Source organism: Diadema setosum, chromosome 15 (genome assembly GCF_964275005.1).
Source record: "Diadema setosum chromosome 15, eeDiaSeto1, whole genome shotgun sequence".
In the NCBI taxonomy this organism is placed as follows: Eukaryota; Metazoa; Echinodermata; class Echinoidea; order Diadematoida; family Diadematidae; genus Diadema; species Diadema setosum.
Genome location: NC_092699.1, coordinates 12,318,810 through 12,337,069, shown reverse-complemented (window position 1 = coordinate 12,337,069; position 18,260 = coordinate 12,318,810). Strand labels below are relative to the sequence as shown.

At 40.9% G+C, this 18,260-nt stretch overlaps 1 protein-coding gene across 1 annotated transcript; it reads right to left on the bottom strand.

The window, feature by feature from the left end:
- Window positions 1–847: 847 nt before the first annotated feature.
- On the bottom strand, window positions 848–14,155 carry LOC140238762 (uncharacterized). The gene is made up of 3 exons (XM_072318658.1): window positions 14,119–14,155; window positions 5,902–6,001; window positions 848–3,054 (listed from the first exon to the last, which is right to left on the bottom strand). The coding sequence occupies exon 3, from the start codon at window positions 2,903–2,905 to the stop codon at window positions 914–916; it is 1,992 nt and encodes a 663-aa protein (XP_072174759.1). The 5' UTR covers window positions 2,906–3,054; window positions 5,902–6,001; window positions 14,119–14,155; the 3' UTR covers window positions 848–913.
- Window positions 14,156–18,260: the final 4,105 nt, after the last annotated feature.

Sequence of the window (18,260 nt, the reverse complement as noted above, 5' to 3'; positions counted from 1 at the left end):
AGATCTTTGTCATGCTATAAGACTGCATTTGTGTCAACAAATTTCTACCACAATAACATATCATCTTCATGTACTCTAGATAACTGGGCGTTCATGAACGATGATTTAGGCCTATACATTATGCAGAACATTATTGGGTTTGGAACGATGGAAAGAATGGAGATGTAAAATACATGTAATTGAATGCGCATGAATAACGGTTCCTTTTATTTTTATTCTTCTAGCTGTGTGGAAAAGTAATATTTTTTTTTACATATTCTTCAAAACAGGCACCAGCCGATGCCTCTACGTTGTATGCTTATGTGATCATAATATCATTACTGGCTCATGGAGGTGTAAAGAGAAGAAAAAACTTTTTACGTTCTAAAACATTCGTTTTTAATATTTCATGAATCAAATTTCCCGCACACGAATATATATGTGAGCTCTTCTTTGCACTGTTCAATGAACGGAATATCCCATACATTAACCCAAGCTAGATATTTCTTCACATAACACAAGAAATGTCGATACAGTAGAATGGGCACTGGGAGTAAGGGGGAAAAAATCGGAGAGACGATGTACATGAATGACTTGATCGTAATAATAATAATAATAATAATAAATAAATAAATAAGTAAATAAACCATTATCACATACATCGATGTCCATTACAATCCAGTCATGACAACACCATATGTCATTTAACTACATTAAACACCTTTCTTTTGGGGAGTCAAGGTTTCAACGATGAAAGCAATACATGAAATATACTAATATCATTGCAATACAAAAAAAGGAAGATGACTGTTTTGTCACTTTCAGTCCCCCCACTCCCCCCCCCCCCCCCAAAAAAAAAAAGAACTGACAGTAGGGTGATGTGCAATCATGCAGGTTCTTCAGCTTAATTGTAAAAACATGGACGCTAAAGTTTCTAGCGGAGTTGTCTCCCATCCTTTCCGTGGCTGACCTTCCACGTATGCCTGGTGACGTCACGAAACTCGCCATCTTTGAAATGTAGCATCTCATGCCGATGTCTGGCATCGGATTGCCTGAAAGCCATGTCGCAGTGTCGACACTTGAAAGGACGGGTACTTGAATGGATCTTTTTGTGACGGCACAACAACATACTCTTTGCGAACACTTTTCCGCACACCTTGCAAGGGAATGTCGTTCGTTCAGCACCGGGCTGGGAACAGCAGGACTGTTGGTGCTGTTGAAGGACGGCAGGATAACAAAAACTGCGACCACACTTCTCGCATGTCTCACTAAAAGGACGGGGAGGATGGCGCGCTTTTATGTGATCGAAGAGTTTTGGTGCTGATACAAAGGTTTCTGGGCACTTGTCACAAGCGTATGCTTCGATTTCTGCCTTGTAGTATTTGTGTCTTCTCATGTGAGAAGCAAAACTTTCGGTACAGGTAAGCGCTTGCCCACAAACAGGACACTCTAGTTTCTTCTTGACCCGTTGATGTGTATGTTCGTGCGTATCACGTCGCTTTGTTCCCCGGAACCCTCTGTCGCATACGCCACACCGATACGGTAATTCTTCGGTGTGAGCCATTCTGTGGGACGACAATAAAGCTCGAGTGGGAAAGAACTTGTGGCACATCGAACACGCGAACGGACGGCTGCTTGGACCTGGGATTTCTCTCCACTGCCCCTGTGCATGAAATTCCAGGTGAATGTCGAAACTGAATTTGCTCTTGAATTTCCGTCCGCATTTGCCACAAAAGAAGTTGTCTCCCCTGAGATGTGACTTGCAATGTTTGATGGCGCTAATCACTTGGCCAAGTGTCTTGGAACATAATTTACATCTGAAGCAATGACGTCTGTTAACTACAACTTTTTCAAAATTGTCTCGCACTTCATCTATGCAAATATCCGTGAACTTTCCCCGTAATTGGTACTTTTTCAAGCCTCGGTAAAAGTCGTTCGACCCACGCTTAAGACATGAAGGTTCTTTCAGGTGTGAGTTTTCTTCGGCTTTCTTCTCTTTCATTTCTTCTTTCTTCTTCAATTTTCTTTCTCTCCCGATCCTCTTAATATTCCTGCAATCTTCGTCAGTGCTCTCTGTCTCCTCCTCCATCTCACTCGGTGGTGTATATGGCTCTTCCACGTCTGGCTCTTCCCCGTCTGGCTCTTCCATGTGTGGCTCTTCCATATATACATTTTCAACATATTTCTTTTTGCTTTCTTCTTTCTTCTTCAATTTGGTTCTTTTTCTCACGATACTCTTGATATTCCCTCGATCTTGCTCATTGCTTTCCTTCTCCTCACGTATCTCACTCGGTAGTGTATGCGGCTCTTCCACGTCTGGCTCCTCCACATATACACCAGGCTTTGTGTTTGCTCTGACCGCCCTGAACAAGTGAGAGCGCAAGGTAGCTCTCCCATTACTTGTAGTTTCGGGTTGGTCAGATGATTTTGACGTGCCTTCGGTAATATCTAGTACGTGCTGTTGTTCGGTGAACTCGTTCGAATCGTCTCCTGGTTCGTGTTTCACCTCAAAGACATCAAACTCTTCTTTTATTTCACCAAGGTCTTGGACCCCGTGTGTCATAGCTTTGTCGCCAGTGCCATCTGTCGGTGATTCGGGATAGTTACTTGTCCCGTGTGGAGACGAGGATTTACTAGTTGCATACATGTTGGGGTGAGTATCGAGTAATAAACCATGCAGAATTGCCTGTGAAGGATTTCCGCTGTCTGCTTCTCTTACCGCCTTTCCCAATGGTGCTATCTCTTCTTCCATTCGCCCATTTTGCTCCGTCAGTTCGTTGTGCACATCCCTACTGGCACGTGGCGTTGTCCGGTCATCACACAATGAGTTTGGATGGTCATCAGAGCACTGTTCGGAATCGTAATGCGGAATGCGGTTCCATGCTTCCTCAAACAAAGCATCAAGATCTTCGGCACACGTTGCCATGGCGAGCGTTTGATAGCTTCCTTTCCCGGTTCCGGTGAATCTTTGATAACAGGGATAATCAAAAATCGAACTGCATAGTCCCGAGCATGTCTCTCTGGCGTTTTGGCAAGGCGGCCAACAGATGACTTCCCGGTTGTCTCTATTTCCGCCTGTAAGGCAAAAAAAAAAAAGAAAAAAAAAATGCAAGGTGCAAAAAACTGGCAGCGGACATGTCTTTCGAAGTATTTTATGATAGTTGATACTCCCATTCCACAGAGATTTTCTCTCATTGGTCACTATCCAAAAACAAAGTTTGTTGCTTCTAGCCACCCACGTACATCGGATCGCAGTCCGATGAATATTACTTGATTACCTTACAGCAAACCATATACACCCCTGTTTAAAAATTTCCCCTTTCTTCTCAGCTACTTTAGTATTGTTTTGAGAAAGATTTGTTAGCTACACCTGATTACAAATATTTCGGGAAAAAATGATAAAAGACCCGTAGTTTCAGGATTTCTCGGGGATTTCTCCCCGAATTGAGGTCCGAAAATAATCCCCTTTCCCGAAAAATCGGGGACGCGCATGCGGTACGGATGACCAAATGCGAGTTTGTTTGTTTGTTTGTTTTGGGGGGGACGTAAGATGTATCATTTTGTCATCTGCACATTATGTAACATTTAGCACGAGTTCTATATCATAAACAATCGTCAATATACAGTAACCAATCACAGTAGAACAAATGACGCTATGTTACTGAATCACCCGAAGAAGACCAAAACGATAAAGGTCCAGCCGGCCTCCTTACCCACATGTAGGGCCTATCAATACCTAAGAATAATTGTACCCATTCCCACATCGAGGCATCTTGCCAACCCTCAAAACATCCATCTGTAATAGCCTGCATTACCAGGAGCATGCACGACCTTTAACCTTTCAATCCTTTTTACGTAATACAGATTACCGCGGTAATCCCAATCCACACACGCACGCACTGTAACATACACACTGACACACACATACACACACGTTCCCACAAGCAAACTGCCCAGATTTCGCAGAAAGAACCACTCTACGCCAATTCTCGGAGTGCCTTAAATGTCCCCCAAATGAGGCTCATTTGGCGTCGACAGAGAACAGACAGGTTTATTGAAGCTCCTTGGAAATCCACCTGAGCGAAAGCAGTCAAGCGGTGTATGTATCCCCTCTCCACGGTCAACTACATGTGCCATCGAACAATGAAAGTATCGACCGGGTGTAAGGTATGAACAACGTGTGCGCTGATGGGTTCACGGACTCCTTTGTTCTACACAAAACCATGCAGGCACTTGAATGGCATGACAGGGCTGTGGTCAGCGAACACAGAAATCTGCCCGAGCTCAACTCTGATCACTATGTACATGTTCATATACGAGTTTTATAGCAAAGCAGGCGCAAAGTAAATAAAAAAGGGTAACAATGCTGTGATAAACACATTTCTTTTTCCAACAGAAAGAGAACATTATATGGTGATTGAAGGAACTCTTACCTTTTTATCAAGCCCATTATCCTGGTCATTACGATACAAAGGAACATGAACATAGGCCAGAAAAGTAGGCACTCTTGTCTTCATGTTGGGAACCTGGTATACAAGGTTCCCGTAAGTCAGTTGCTCTCACGGGAACCCGGTATACGAGGCCCCGTATTAAAGGAACGGCCGTTGGAAAGAGAGGGGGTGACGATGACCCAGTTGACGTAATACCCTCACAATTTTTCATGTAGACCTATGTTACATTATGAAATTCGGAAAAAAAAATTAGCTAACACTAGTACAAGAATGTTCCCATACCAATATATATCAGAGAACTTAACATTTGTTATTTTGATTTTGCGTCGTTTTAAGGCAAGTTTTGTATCTGTACGGCTGCAAAATGAAATTTGGGTCATTATCGTTCACTATTAAAGGAGTACAAAATTGTGGCAAAACTTCGTCAACTTGCTGATTTAAATATTCATAAGTACTGGTCAAAAAAAAAAATGTTTTCCAGAAAATATTGAATAACACAATATATTTTCCCTTTTTCCGTCTTTTTTTTTAATCATACCTTTCTGTCTTTTGAAATTACCAAATCACACTGAAGAGTGATGATGACATGCAGGCCTCATTATATATTTCGGAAATGTGGCAATGTCGTGCCATTACAAAACCACGTGTTTTAAATAACAAATTAATCTGTGTATGCATGCTTTCTTTTCTTTTACTTCCTTGAGCCCCTACTCACCACGCATTCTTAGTTCAGTGATGCTGCCATGTCACCACCCTTGTTTCATTAGGCGTTTTCACATCAGCCCAATGTTTCGAAATAGCGCGCTATTTTCTGACTGGGGAAATTAACAAAATATCTCGAGCTTGGATGTCTATCGGGCTGATGTGAAAACACCTATTGTGATTTGTTATGAATTTTGACACCACTCCTATTCCTCATCCCAGTCATTTAAATTCTCAAAATCTGTATGCCCTGCACATTTACTAACTACATTTTAGTTGATCATACGAAAAGTCTAACAAAAAAAAAAAAAAAAACTCATCCGGTCTCCTTTAAAAGATGTGAAGAAAAAAAATCAGGTTAAATGGCATAAACCAGAACTTCCCTATAATATATCATGATTATGCCTGTGATGAAAGTTTTTTTTTTCTTGTATTGTTGCTGTTGGGTCTTTTTTTTTTGGGGGGGGGGGAGTTGAAACTCAATTGGAGGCCACAATTCCAATTTAATTAAGCAAATGCAGTCCTATTTGTTGTTGTTGTTGTTTTTTTTTTTTTTTGGGGGGGGGTAGCAAAAAATGAGAGTATCAAATTCTTCTTCCCGACATTTAATGTATACCATGTGTACGTAATTCTGCTGCCAGTGACTGTATACATGATAATAATACATACATCCATGCACCACTTCCCACACACACACACACACACACACACATTGATACTGAAGTTAAAATGTTGCAGTCAGTAAATATCAATCAACTGTTATACTTACATGTACCTGTGCGTCAAGCCAAGATTCACTGCTTAGTTTAGCCTGATGGACGAAATACAGCCTGGAACCCTGTGTTGGTAATCTGGTGACAAAATGGACGCTGGAAGAAGATGGAGTGTCCGGCAGGTACACAGTGAAACATGTGGAAGAGTAAAATGTATGCAAAATTACTTCACGGTAACAACGCGAGACAGAGCGAAATGTGTGCACAAAATGATGCCCTATAGTATGTATGGGACAAAATCAAATGCAACTCTATCCACATGGTCACTGATGCGTACCCACTATTCACGCTGGACCCAGCTCAGCGGTAAGCTATAGAAATAATGTCTGCAACACATTCATTTAATGCAGTAGTCTCCGCATTTTTGGGGTATTCAGCACTGACTTCCTATACGACAATTGCATCATTCATCCTAATCACAGGGGGCCACTGAAGGAGCATGCACGTCGCGGTCCCTGTCAGGTGTTTTCCACTTGCGAATCCTTCAACCACACTACGCTATCTACGATATTAAGAATTATCCCACACCATTACCATGACTAAACTTGACCTTAGAACTGTCGATGATGCCCAAGGTCGCAAGCATGGGCCCTTGTCAGGGCCGACCTTGAGTATAATAATCGATCATTGAAGGCCTAACTGGCGCCAAACAAGATCTTTTGGCCGATCTATGCACCAAGCATAGTTGTGATATCCTCTGTCTCCGAGAGACGCATCGCGGACCTTCGCGGGTACGTCCTCGCATCTCGGGTATGACCCTCATTGCCGAGAGGCCACATGACCAGTATAGAAGTAAAGTATTTTTACGCAATGGGCTGTCTGCTGACAAGATATCTATTTCTGATAAGGATGACACTGAAATCATTACCAACAACACCACGGGAATATCTATCAGTTCGGTTTATAAACCTCCTTCCATCATATTTGATGTTTCCCCTATAATGTCACCGGCGGTCTCATCAAATAGTGTTGTCATTGGAGACTTTAACAGCCACCATGATAATTGGGGTTATGCTAAAACTAATGAAGATTGTGAGCTAGTCGAGACCTTGGCAGACTCCAACCAACTGTCTCTCATTCATGACGCCAAGCTCCCTTCTTCTTTCAACAGCTCACGATGGAGGCGGGGGTACAACCCAGACCTGATTTTCACATCCAGTATTGTTGCCAAACAGTGTGAGAAGATTGTTCTGGATCCCATTCCCCACACATAACATCGACCAATAGGTCTCAAGATCTCTGCAGTCATCTCTCCCCGCGCTGTTCCCTTCAAGCGACGTTTAAATCTCAAGAAAGCAGACTGGAAGGGCTTCTCTGATAACCTAGACTTTTTTTTTATAGATCTTCCCGCTACCCCTGGCAATTATGATGCTTTTGTAGAATCAGTTAAATCATCATTGCGCCATAACATTCCTCGTGGCTGCCGCACAAGGTACATCCAGGGCTTGCACACAAGCAGATTTAACGCCCTGTGCCAGGCAGTGCATCCAACATTGTATTAGAAGAATCTAACATTCCATTCTGCGTAGTGACTCGAGAAGAAGAAGATATACCACACACTACTATACTGTATCTAGAGGCCGCGGATTCACACTTTGTAGAGCGTGATTCCATGGCATTTAATTTTGCTCCATCGAACTAAACAAAAACCCTATCACAAATCCTTACCTAAGCCCCAAGTCTTTGGAGAAAATAAGACCGAAGCAATTGACGCAGGAGCAAATTATAATGACCTGTCACCGTAGAGCATTTCAGGCCAACGAAAGAGTAGGATCTATATCTATATACGTCCATTTTAAAGATCTGTGCGTTCTCACACGTTTATGGCGCGTTTAAACAGAGCATGGGAACGGTCACGGTTTTTCGTTGTTTTATTTTGTTCGTTTATCTGTACCTTGTTTGTTTAATTGTTTTTTGCTTTGATACCATAGCAGTCACTGCTGGAGGGGAAGACTACTACAGTGCTTGATGCCACATGCGTACAACGATATACACTGTATATTAAGGAAAATATTAAGAGAAATTAAATTACAAAATAAATTTAATTTTTGCACATTCCCTCGACTTGTCAATGGTAATATTATTCACCCCACCTTATGAAAGACACAAGTCAAGCGTTTCTCATTGTCCGAGAAAAGAAAAAAAAATGTGTTGAATTTTCTTCAATGTCATCTTTGGATACTTCTACAGAAGTCATATGACAACACAAGCTGTAGTATATAGTCTTCTCATCCAGCATTGACTGAGCAGAAACATTAAAAGTCACAACGCTTCAACGGTTTGTCTAATTTTCCTTAAACTCTCACAGAGGTTTTCTGCTAATATTGCTACATTCACTCAATACACATATCTTTGAAGGTGGACTTGTCTTTTAACCCTAACAGGGCCGGGCTTTTTTGGCTATGCTAAGACCGGGGGGGGGGGGGGGGGGAGGGGGAGGAGGAGGATGGATTCCACCCACCCCCCACCCCCAAGATCTCGGCCATCGGTGATTCAATCACGATGAAATTCTGCATGCGTGAGTCTCACGTCATAATCTACATAAGATTGTGTCATAACATTTTTTGAAACAATCAATTTCTAGTTTTGATTAATTATGCAAATCAAGCTCAAGATCATATTTTAGCCTAATTAAAAATATTCAGGGTCTTATATTTTTGATCTGTAAACCTGTTTTAGCATATTCACCAATTGTACATCACAAACACTTCCAAAACTCATTTCAATTCTTATGTATTTTATTGTTTTCAGAATTTCTTATGTATTTCGTCGTTTTTTCACTTTTGTTTTTTCTTTGTTTTTTATTGGAAATTTTAGCATTAAATTAATAATTGAAAGTGATTAATTAAAAAAATCAGATTTTTATGACTTTCATGAATTTGAGAGACTTGAACAAACAAACTTTAAGTTAAGAAGCCTCGCGACGAGGCCTTCTTGCGTTACAGAATAATAGCGCGAAACGTCGAGGGGAAGGGGGGCGGATTCCGCCCCCCCCCCCCCGGCTCTTCTAGGGTTAAGGTCAGATGATGTTGGAGCCAAATTTACAGCTACGTGTTTTTCACGAAACAAAAACCCGTCGATATCAATTATACATTGGTATTCAAAGTGATAGGTGTGGTTCAATGCATCACAAACCAGAAGCTTTATCACAGTATCCCGTCGTGACAACACACAACTCAAAGGAATGCAGTTATTTTTTTCTTTTGAAATATTCATTTAGTATTCCATAGAAGTATGACACAAGGTTCGAATGAATCTATCGATTAAAGACAACTTCCTCCCCCCCCCCTACACACACACACAAAGAGGCCACAGCCATGTTAATGACGTTATTCAAAAAAGAATTTCTTCAAAATAGTAATGGAAATTCAAATTATTATATTCACTTTTCTCGCGCAACGAAACAAGTTGACTTGCCTCTTTCAGAAGGTAGGTAAATAACATTACATTTATCAATCGTCACTGAAACAAGTCGAAAAAATGTACACGTTTTTCTAAGAATAAAATTCTGTGTAGTTCTTTTTATAGTTTCATTATACATACCTTTCTTTACTCATGTGACATAGATAGTAGTCTTCTCATCCAGCAGTGACTGCGAAAAAACTTCATAACTTTTGAACGGATTGTCCGACTTCCCCCAAACTTCACTGATGCGATCTACTAATATTGCCGGATTTACTCAATCCACATGAATATGAAGGTAAACTTGAATTGTTTCCACTGGCAAAAGGGGCAGAGCTACGAATGACTCCACCCTATTCACAATGTCATCGCATATACATTATACATTGACCCCTTCGATGTTTCGAGCGCCGACTGCAGGAGAAAACTTCATAGTCTTGGACATCGTTGGACCAAGCCCGAACTATCCTCCTTAAATGACCGGTACAGGTACAGAAAGGATAGACTACAAAAATGATGTCCAATACCTTTTCCATCTACAAAGGCATAATAAAATAATGTACTACTGTCATGGATCATGAAAATGTTTACAGTGAAAAGTTACAAGAAAACTTGCATAGATTAAAAAAAAAAACAAAGAACAAAAATTGAGTTGTAAGAAAGCAAAGAAAAAAGTATGTTTGAGAATTAGACATTTGTATACACACACACACACACACGCACACGCAATGTACGATTGAAATGTATACTCGTGTCAAGTGAAAGGCTCCCTGTACTTTGATTCTTAGCCGTAGGAAGAGCAGTATTTCTGTAAGTACTAGTATATTAAAAAGCCTCCATAGATGTTTCAGATGGTTAACTGTGTCTAACACGCAACAAGAAATATGATATGCAGTTAATTTCCTGTTTTGACACTTTCAGTGTTTGTGTTAAGAAACAAATTTAAGCATTTCAGCACATTAAAGGGATGGTAAAGTATTAGTGGAGCTGAGGATTTGGCTATTAACTTCTTGCAAGATACCAAGAAACCACTTATGAAATGGTACAGAGCATGCCATTCTAAGAGGTATTAAAAGTTTATTTAATGAAAATCAGTTTTGGAATGGCTGAGACATGCTAAACAAAGCGATCGTAATAAATATGGGTCCCACATTTCATCAGTATTTCTGTTTTTGGTACATTCAGCCGTTTCATAACCAATTTTCAGTAAGTAAACGTTGGAAATGGCCACCAAAATATTGTTTCTGACAAAAACCGCACCGATTGTAAGGTGTACCCGACGTCGAGGGAAAAAATCCAAAACAGACAAAACAAAGGCAATAAAAAGTGAAGGATTAGGAGTATTAACACCAAACTCCTTTCTTTACCTCCCCCCCCCCCCCCCTACTAACTGACCCAACAGCGGGCATATCCAAGACCTCGTCACGAACGTGACGGTGCCATGTCCAGGATGCATCTTCACGCCGAACTCTTTATATTACCACAGACCTTGCAAAAGAAACTTGAAAGATGGTCAGCGTTGCAAGCCCGTTGATGCAGTTCGAGAGTGGGGAATGATGGCAGAAACGGCGACATTTCTCTCACGTTGCGCTGAAAGGGTGGAGAGGATGACGCGCTTTTAGTTTAGTGATCGACGAGTTTCTTTTTAGATCCAAAGGTGTCCGAGCACTGGTCACAAGCGTATGCTTCCACATCTGCTTTGTAGTATAACTAGTGTCTTCTCATGTGAGCGGCAAACGCTTGTTGTTGTTTTTGTATTTGTTTTGATGGGAGGTCCGGGTAGCGAAATTTGTTTTTACTGCAAGTCAACCCGCAAGGCTTCCCCAGACACGACGTGATGAGGCTTTAAGCATGCTCAAAACTCGTTTCGGGTGAGTGGCAGGGGTTTGCCCACAAAGGTTCACGCAAAAAACAAAAAACAAAACAAAAACAACAAGGAAAAGTAGAAATTACGCGGTGCGTAATATATGTCCCCGCCGGAAGTAGCATTTTGTAACAAAATGTGCAATATAGGTAAAAAATCAAGGTCAAAGGTCAAAGAAGTCAAAGGTCAAAATTCTGTGTAGAAATTTTGAAGCCCTCACCTAGTGCCATTACATAAAGCAAATGGAATCGAAATTGGGTTAGAAATGGCGAAGGAGTGGCATTTTGTAGCAAAATGCACAATATAGGTCAAAAATCAAGGTCAAAGGTCAAAGAAGTCAAAGGTCAAAATTCTGTGTAGAAGTTTTGAAGCCCTCAACTATTGCCATCATATAAAGCAAACGGAATCGAAATCGGGTTAAAAATGGCGAAGGAGTAGCATTTTGTAGCAAAATGTACAATATAGGTCAAAAATCAAGGTCAAAGGTCAAAGAAGTCAAAGGTCAAAATTCTGTGTAGAAGTTTTGAAGCCCTCACCTAGTGCCATCACATAAAGCAAACGGAATCGAAATCGGGTTAGAAATGGCGAAGGAGTAGCATTTTGTAGCAAAATGTACAATATAGGTCAAAGGTCAAGGTCAAAGGTCACAACTGAAATTCTGTGTAGAAGTTTTAAAGCTCCCATGTAGTGCTATCATATAAAGCAAACAGAATCAAAATTGGCTCATAAATGACAGAGAAGTAGCAAATTGAACATTTTGATCACACACGGACGCACACACGGACGCACGGACGGACGGACGCACGGAAGGACGGACGGACGGACGGACACGCGGACACACACACGTACGGAGCCCGTTTCATAGTCCCCTGCTCGAACTCGTTCGGCGGGGACAAAAACAACGCAGGTACTTCGCAGCTGTCATGCAGGAACTTCGCAGTCCCCGTATGTTACTTGTTTTGTTCATTTTCAAACTGAAAAGATGTCTGGATAGCCCGGTATACTGTATTCAGCTACGTTAAGCTGGTCTTCATGGGGTCCAGCTGGATGTGAGGTGGGACCACTTCACCGAGTTAAACACTATGCTCTTTGCGGTGAATGAATGAAGCGGGATCTTTTACGTGCATTAGTAGTTACTCTCTCATGTGCACGGGACCTCCATTTTATGTATTATATCCGAGGGACAGGGTGTTTTGACTATTGCTAGAGTGGGACGGCATGCTTACACACCATTGCTCAGTGCAGACTCGGGTTCGAACCTGGGCCCTTATAGGATCGTGAGGTAGACGCGCTACCGACTGGCGCGGTCAGACTGGCAAAAGATCGAGAAGTTTAAGATCGCGATCTTTAAGATCTCAAAGTTTTGCCAGTGTGACCGCAAACTTCCCTCGAAACTTCCCGCGAAACTTCTCGATATGTTTGCGGGTGGTGCCTCCGAGGGCGCGAGGCCATTGTCACATACATAAGTACAGTTACGTCACAATCACTAGCCATCGGACGGCGCACTCTTTTTCGCGCGCATACCACTGACCCAAACTTCTCGATCTTTTGCCTTCTGGGGGGCATTTCACGAAGGAACTTGTCGGATAAAATGTCCGACAAGTCAATTATTTCTGACAAGTTCAGAGAAATCAGCCAATCAGACTAAAGAATTTCTCAAAACTTGTCGGATATGATTGACTTGTCAGATATTTTATCCGACAAGTTCCTTCATGAAATGCCCCCCTGACCGCGCCTAGTGTTTGTCTTCGGATTTTCTGATGAGTGACGATAAAGTCCGGTGAGAGGGGTGAAATGAAATGACATGAAATTTTTTGAAGCTAGCTCAGATTGAAGACCCCGGGCAAGACCATGCACTGGCAGGAGTTCAAACAAACGAAATATGTTTGGAAACAATCTTTCCTTTTCATTCAACAGGTCCCAAACTAGCTGTTCAAGTGACCTCCTAAATGCGCCTGCATATGCGCGCGGCTTCTAGTTTCTACCCTCCCCCCCCCCCCACCCCCCTCCTCAAGCTGGCACCTTGCCATCGTGGATTTTTCTTTTCTTTCGTTTGTTGCTCTTAGTTTGTTTGTTTTTTTTTTTGGGGGGGGGGTGGTCTGAAGATGATGTTCGCAAGCAGTCATTTCCTTTTCTAGCCTTTAGCCAAGGAGCTCTGGACTTTATATCCAAATTTATTGTCTAACGTGTCTGAATTTATACTAATCGCGCTACACCATTTCATTACAAAATTACCATATTTTCGTTACAAAATGTTCATTTCGGTTCATTTCGTTGAGTATCACTATTGTCATATTCTCACGAAATGACATTTCGTTCCGTCAACATTTCGGTTGTCATCAATTTTGAAATTCCGTCATTTTGTAACTTAATGAAATTTCTTTTGTCGACGAAATGACTGATTTCGTCACGAAATGGGTCTTGCGACATTTGGCGCCCCATAGTATAGTACGCAGATCTTGCTATCGTATCCGCCTACATGTACCAGCGCTACCGCGCCTCGCTCGCTCGACGCTCGCCGGCCACGGGCCGGGCGGGCGGCGGCGGGCTGTGGCTCTTACAACCAGCTACCGCGTGGGCCCACACATTGAACTCTCCTGCAAGATAGTGGCTTGAATGGAACAAAGAGTGTGGTTGTATGTGCTCTTTTTAAGCAGCAAAAGGACAATGAAACGGTAATGGTTCAAGCACAAGTTTTTGATACAGCTCGAGCACATGCCTTATAATGGTGATTTGATCTGTTAGAGACCTGGCAACGCTGCCGTCAGTGAAGTACATGTCGTCGGGTGCCCGTGCATTGCCCACAGAACGCCAGTTTGTTTTGTAGCCTCTAAAGTTTCCAACGCCGAGACCTTCATTCCCGGCGTTTGTACAAATCCCGGCTCCAAACGACCACATATCGATATATAAAGTTGTAGTCAATAATGGGAAAGGAAAATATACTCACGTGTTGTTTCACGTCCTTGATTTCTAATGGCTGGACACTCTGAGCTGTGTGCACATCACATTATGGATCAAGGGCACGCGCCACACGCGTGGCGCCGCCTAACACCTCGTCATGTCAGTACAGTACAACGGTGGTGCAGGATCTTTGACAGTATACAATCTAGCCCCTAGTAAATGGAGTTTGTATTCTAGACTGGACTATGGTGCGCGTTCGTTTGTCTGATTCTTTTTTTTTTTCTTTTTCTTTTCTTTTCTTTTTTTTGCGTCACAAGAGCAGTTACACAGTTATGTAGTACATTTGTATCAGAAAATCTATGATTAAGTTCGGGCCCTCTGTACAAGATTAAACTTAACACAGAAACCAACGATGTGAATGTGACCCTGAATAATAGCCATGAATACCACCAAAGATCGTATGATAAACCCACCAAGCAATCATCTTTTAAGAGCTCTGCATGCTGACTAGGTTACTGGTCTCTAGCTCCAAGGCACATGTGATGCTTTATGAACAATAAAATGGATTGCCCTGGGCAATGCTAGTCTGAATTTGTGGTAAAAGATAAAATGCGCGCACGTTAAAAAACAAAAACAAAACAAAACAAGCACATGATGCATACACTGCATTTCAGGATGAATAAAGACTAGACGTGATATAGTGCAGGGAAGTTCATAAAAAATAGGCCTACATGTAGGGCCTATGTAAAAGAGCAGTCAAACCATTATTCAGGACAATCGTCTGGGTGACGACCACACAATCCCATGTCCAGATCAATCAGGGCCGGCGGAACCGGAGCCGGAGGACGGGGGGGGGGGGGGGGGGGGTGGGGGTCGTCTCACTTTATTTTTCTGGTTTTTTTTAAGTTGTTGTTATATACACTTTGCAACTTGGAAGTGTATTTATTGCAGGCCTATTTACCAAATATTTTATCACTATGTCTACTAAGCGAAAATTTAAAAGATCTGCTTTTTCCACACTCATACATTTTTTTCTTGATGATTATGCATGGCCAATCATATTTTATGAAGAATTCTTTCACTCCAAGAGTGGTATAATATATATATGTGTGTGTGTGTGTGTGTGTGTGTGTGTGTGTTTGTATATATATATATATTATATATATATATATATATATATATATATATATATATATATATATATATATATATATATATATATATGAAGAGTTTGTTCGCAAAAACCGATAAGTCCATTTGCCAAATGGAGATATTTGCGACTAAAGGTCAAGAAAAATAAAGAGAATAATAAGAAAATTTTTGCTTCTTTTGACCATAACTTCTAAAATGTACCTTTATAACTGTAGTGACCAATATATAATTTAAAAGATATTATTTTGTACTTTATGACATAATCCGTACTTCAAAATCTTCAAAAATGGACTTATCGGTTTTTGCCAACAAACTCTTCATATATATACATATATAATGTGTATTAGAAATTTTCAAAATCTACTGAGAACTTATGGATGTACGGTACATATACCTGCCGATGCTATGAAATTTGAAAACAAATAGTTCACTTCCGCAGAACAAATTAAACAGTGCTTTTTCTCTAATTGTACATTTCTTCTCATGTGACTCATTGAAAAGTAACAAAACAGTTTCTGAATTATCGCATTTTAGTTCTGCTCAAATTGTGGTAAGGGAATTTCACTCATATCTAATTTGGAAAAGAATGAGATAACCTATACTTTCCGACTAATGTATCAAGTGTTCATGAAAGCTTCAGGGCATTATCCCTGAGCGTAATAGACCAGTTCGCAGTTCCACTTTGTGCATTAATTGTAGCAGAAGAAGGACATTAACTTGTGACACCAGGCATTTTGGTTTGTTAATTCACTGAGATAATTATAAGCATCTGTGATGTGATGATTATATTCCTATAGTCTAGATGGTGCTTGCCAGCGCACCCACCTGACAGCAAACCTGTATGGTGTTTGGCAATATCAAAAAAAAAAAATAATAATGTTGTTCATGGATTCAATGTTGTTCATGGATAGAATGGATGCCTCCTAAATGTCACTTGGCCATTCGGGTCTCCTGGTCTAAACGCAAGTTCATACTTTGTTTGAATATGAATTCCATGAATTGTTACGTCGGGCAAGCTTATGCGTTATGCCTCTTTGAAAACGAGTAAAGCACCTAACCAACTGAGAAAAAAAAATTAAGAAAGGTCATTGTACCGAATGTGTACATGAGGTAATTACGAATTGGCTTATTGTGCTAGTGATTGGCAGTAAAGGGGTGAAAGTTGAAAGACATGTATTATACACTGACATGACTCAACAGTGCTTCTGACAGTGAGTCCTTTGACATCAGGGTATATAATATACATGTACAGAGCCGGCGGAGAGTTTTCAAAAGTGGGGGCACTTCCGGGTTTCATGAGGTAACAAGAAAAAAAGGGGGGCGTTCAGGTCATCTCTCCTCTTCCACTTCCGGGTTTCTTCAGCTGACAAGCAAAAAAAAAAGAATGAAATAAAAAATAAAGGTTTTCCGCTTATCTGATCTCCCCCTCTACTTCAGGGTTTCTTCAGCTGACACGCAAAGAAGGCCCCCTCCCCCGGCAATGATAATCTATACTGCGTGTGTACGTGTCGAATACAAGCCAAGTGCGCTGGAAGTCTCGTCCCTGTTTTCACTTTTTCTCCTGTAGACCTACAAGAACTACACCGACACTGTGTGCATAACTAATAATGGGTAATAAATGCTAAGATGCTTATGAAAATGCAAAATTCAAGCATGGTACACAGGGACTACATAATATTATGAGTGGTGATGCAGCATACATCGTAGATTGGGTAAAGGTAAGAAAGAAGAGGAAATACAGCGATCTTTTTTTTTTTTTTTTTTTTAAAGAGAGAACTGCTTCTAACAGAGGGAAATGAATATGACAATTCGTGTGAGAGATCAAGTTAGAGAAGGATCACCAACAGCATGATAGAAATCTATTAACACCCTTTTTGAACCTGCACAATGATGCCCAATGAATGTGAGACCTTTAATCTTTACATGAGACTTTATAAAGGCTATTCGGTTACCTTCACACATAGACGTCCTTTGTCATCAACCAAGTGAGAATATCATAGAAGCGTCAGCATCAAGAATTTGTCAAAAGACTTTAAAGGACAAGTCCACCTTCGTATACATGTGGATTGAGTGAAGGCAAAAATATTAGTAGAACACATAAGTGAAAGTTGGGGGAAATCGGACTGCAGTCCGTTCAAAAGTTTTGATTTTTTTAAGTATCTGCGCAGTCACTGCTTGATGAGAAGACTACTATGCAGTGTATAGGTGTCACATGCGTACAACGATGTAAGAAAATAAAAAGAAAATTTCACAAAACTTTACTTTTTGAATAAAGTGCACATTTCGACTAGTTACTGCGACGTATATGTTAAGGATAATATTATTCTCTCTGCTTTCTGAAAGAGAGAAGTCGAGTGTTCTTTCGCTATGCAAGAAAAGTAAAAAAGGGGTTGAATTTTCTTTCTTTCTTTATATCATTGTACACAAGGACATCACAAGCTATAGCACTCTTCTCATCCAGCCGTGAATGAGAAGAAACTTCAAAAATTCATAACTTATGAACGGATTGTCCGATTTTCCTCAAACTCTCACTGATGTGTTCTATTGCTGCATTTACAAAACCTACATGTCTATGAAGGTGAACTTTTCCTTAAACCTGCTGCCCGCCCGAACCATCCAGATAAAAATCACAACAACATGTTTTCATCGTTTCAGTTTTGTACTTATCAAGGAAAATATTGTGAAGTACAATGTAATGGCATCAGCGCAGTCATAGGCCTATACCGATATAACGAGCTATCGGTTACAGCTCGTTATTCCGAAGGTTCTTTAGTCCGAAGGTTCGTTATCCCGAAGATTCGTTATTCCGAACGTTCGTTAATCCGAAAATGTGATGAGGTTTGTTATTCCGAAGGTTCATTAATCCGAAAATGAAACAAAGCTATTTATTTCGAAGAATCGTTACGGACCCTCATTTCGGATTAACGAACCTTCGGAACAACGAACCCTATATTTCATTTTCGGATTAACGAACCTACGGAATAACGAACATTCGGAATAAAGCCACAAATGTTCGGATTAACGAACCTCTAGGTA

Bases quoted from the DNA above. Each gene is read 5' to 3' on its own strand.
- LOC140238762 (XM_072318658.1), bottom strand. From the start codon at position 2,905: ATGGCAACGTGTGCCGAAGATCTTGATGCTTTGTTTGAGGAAGCATGG.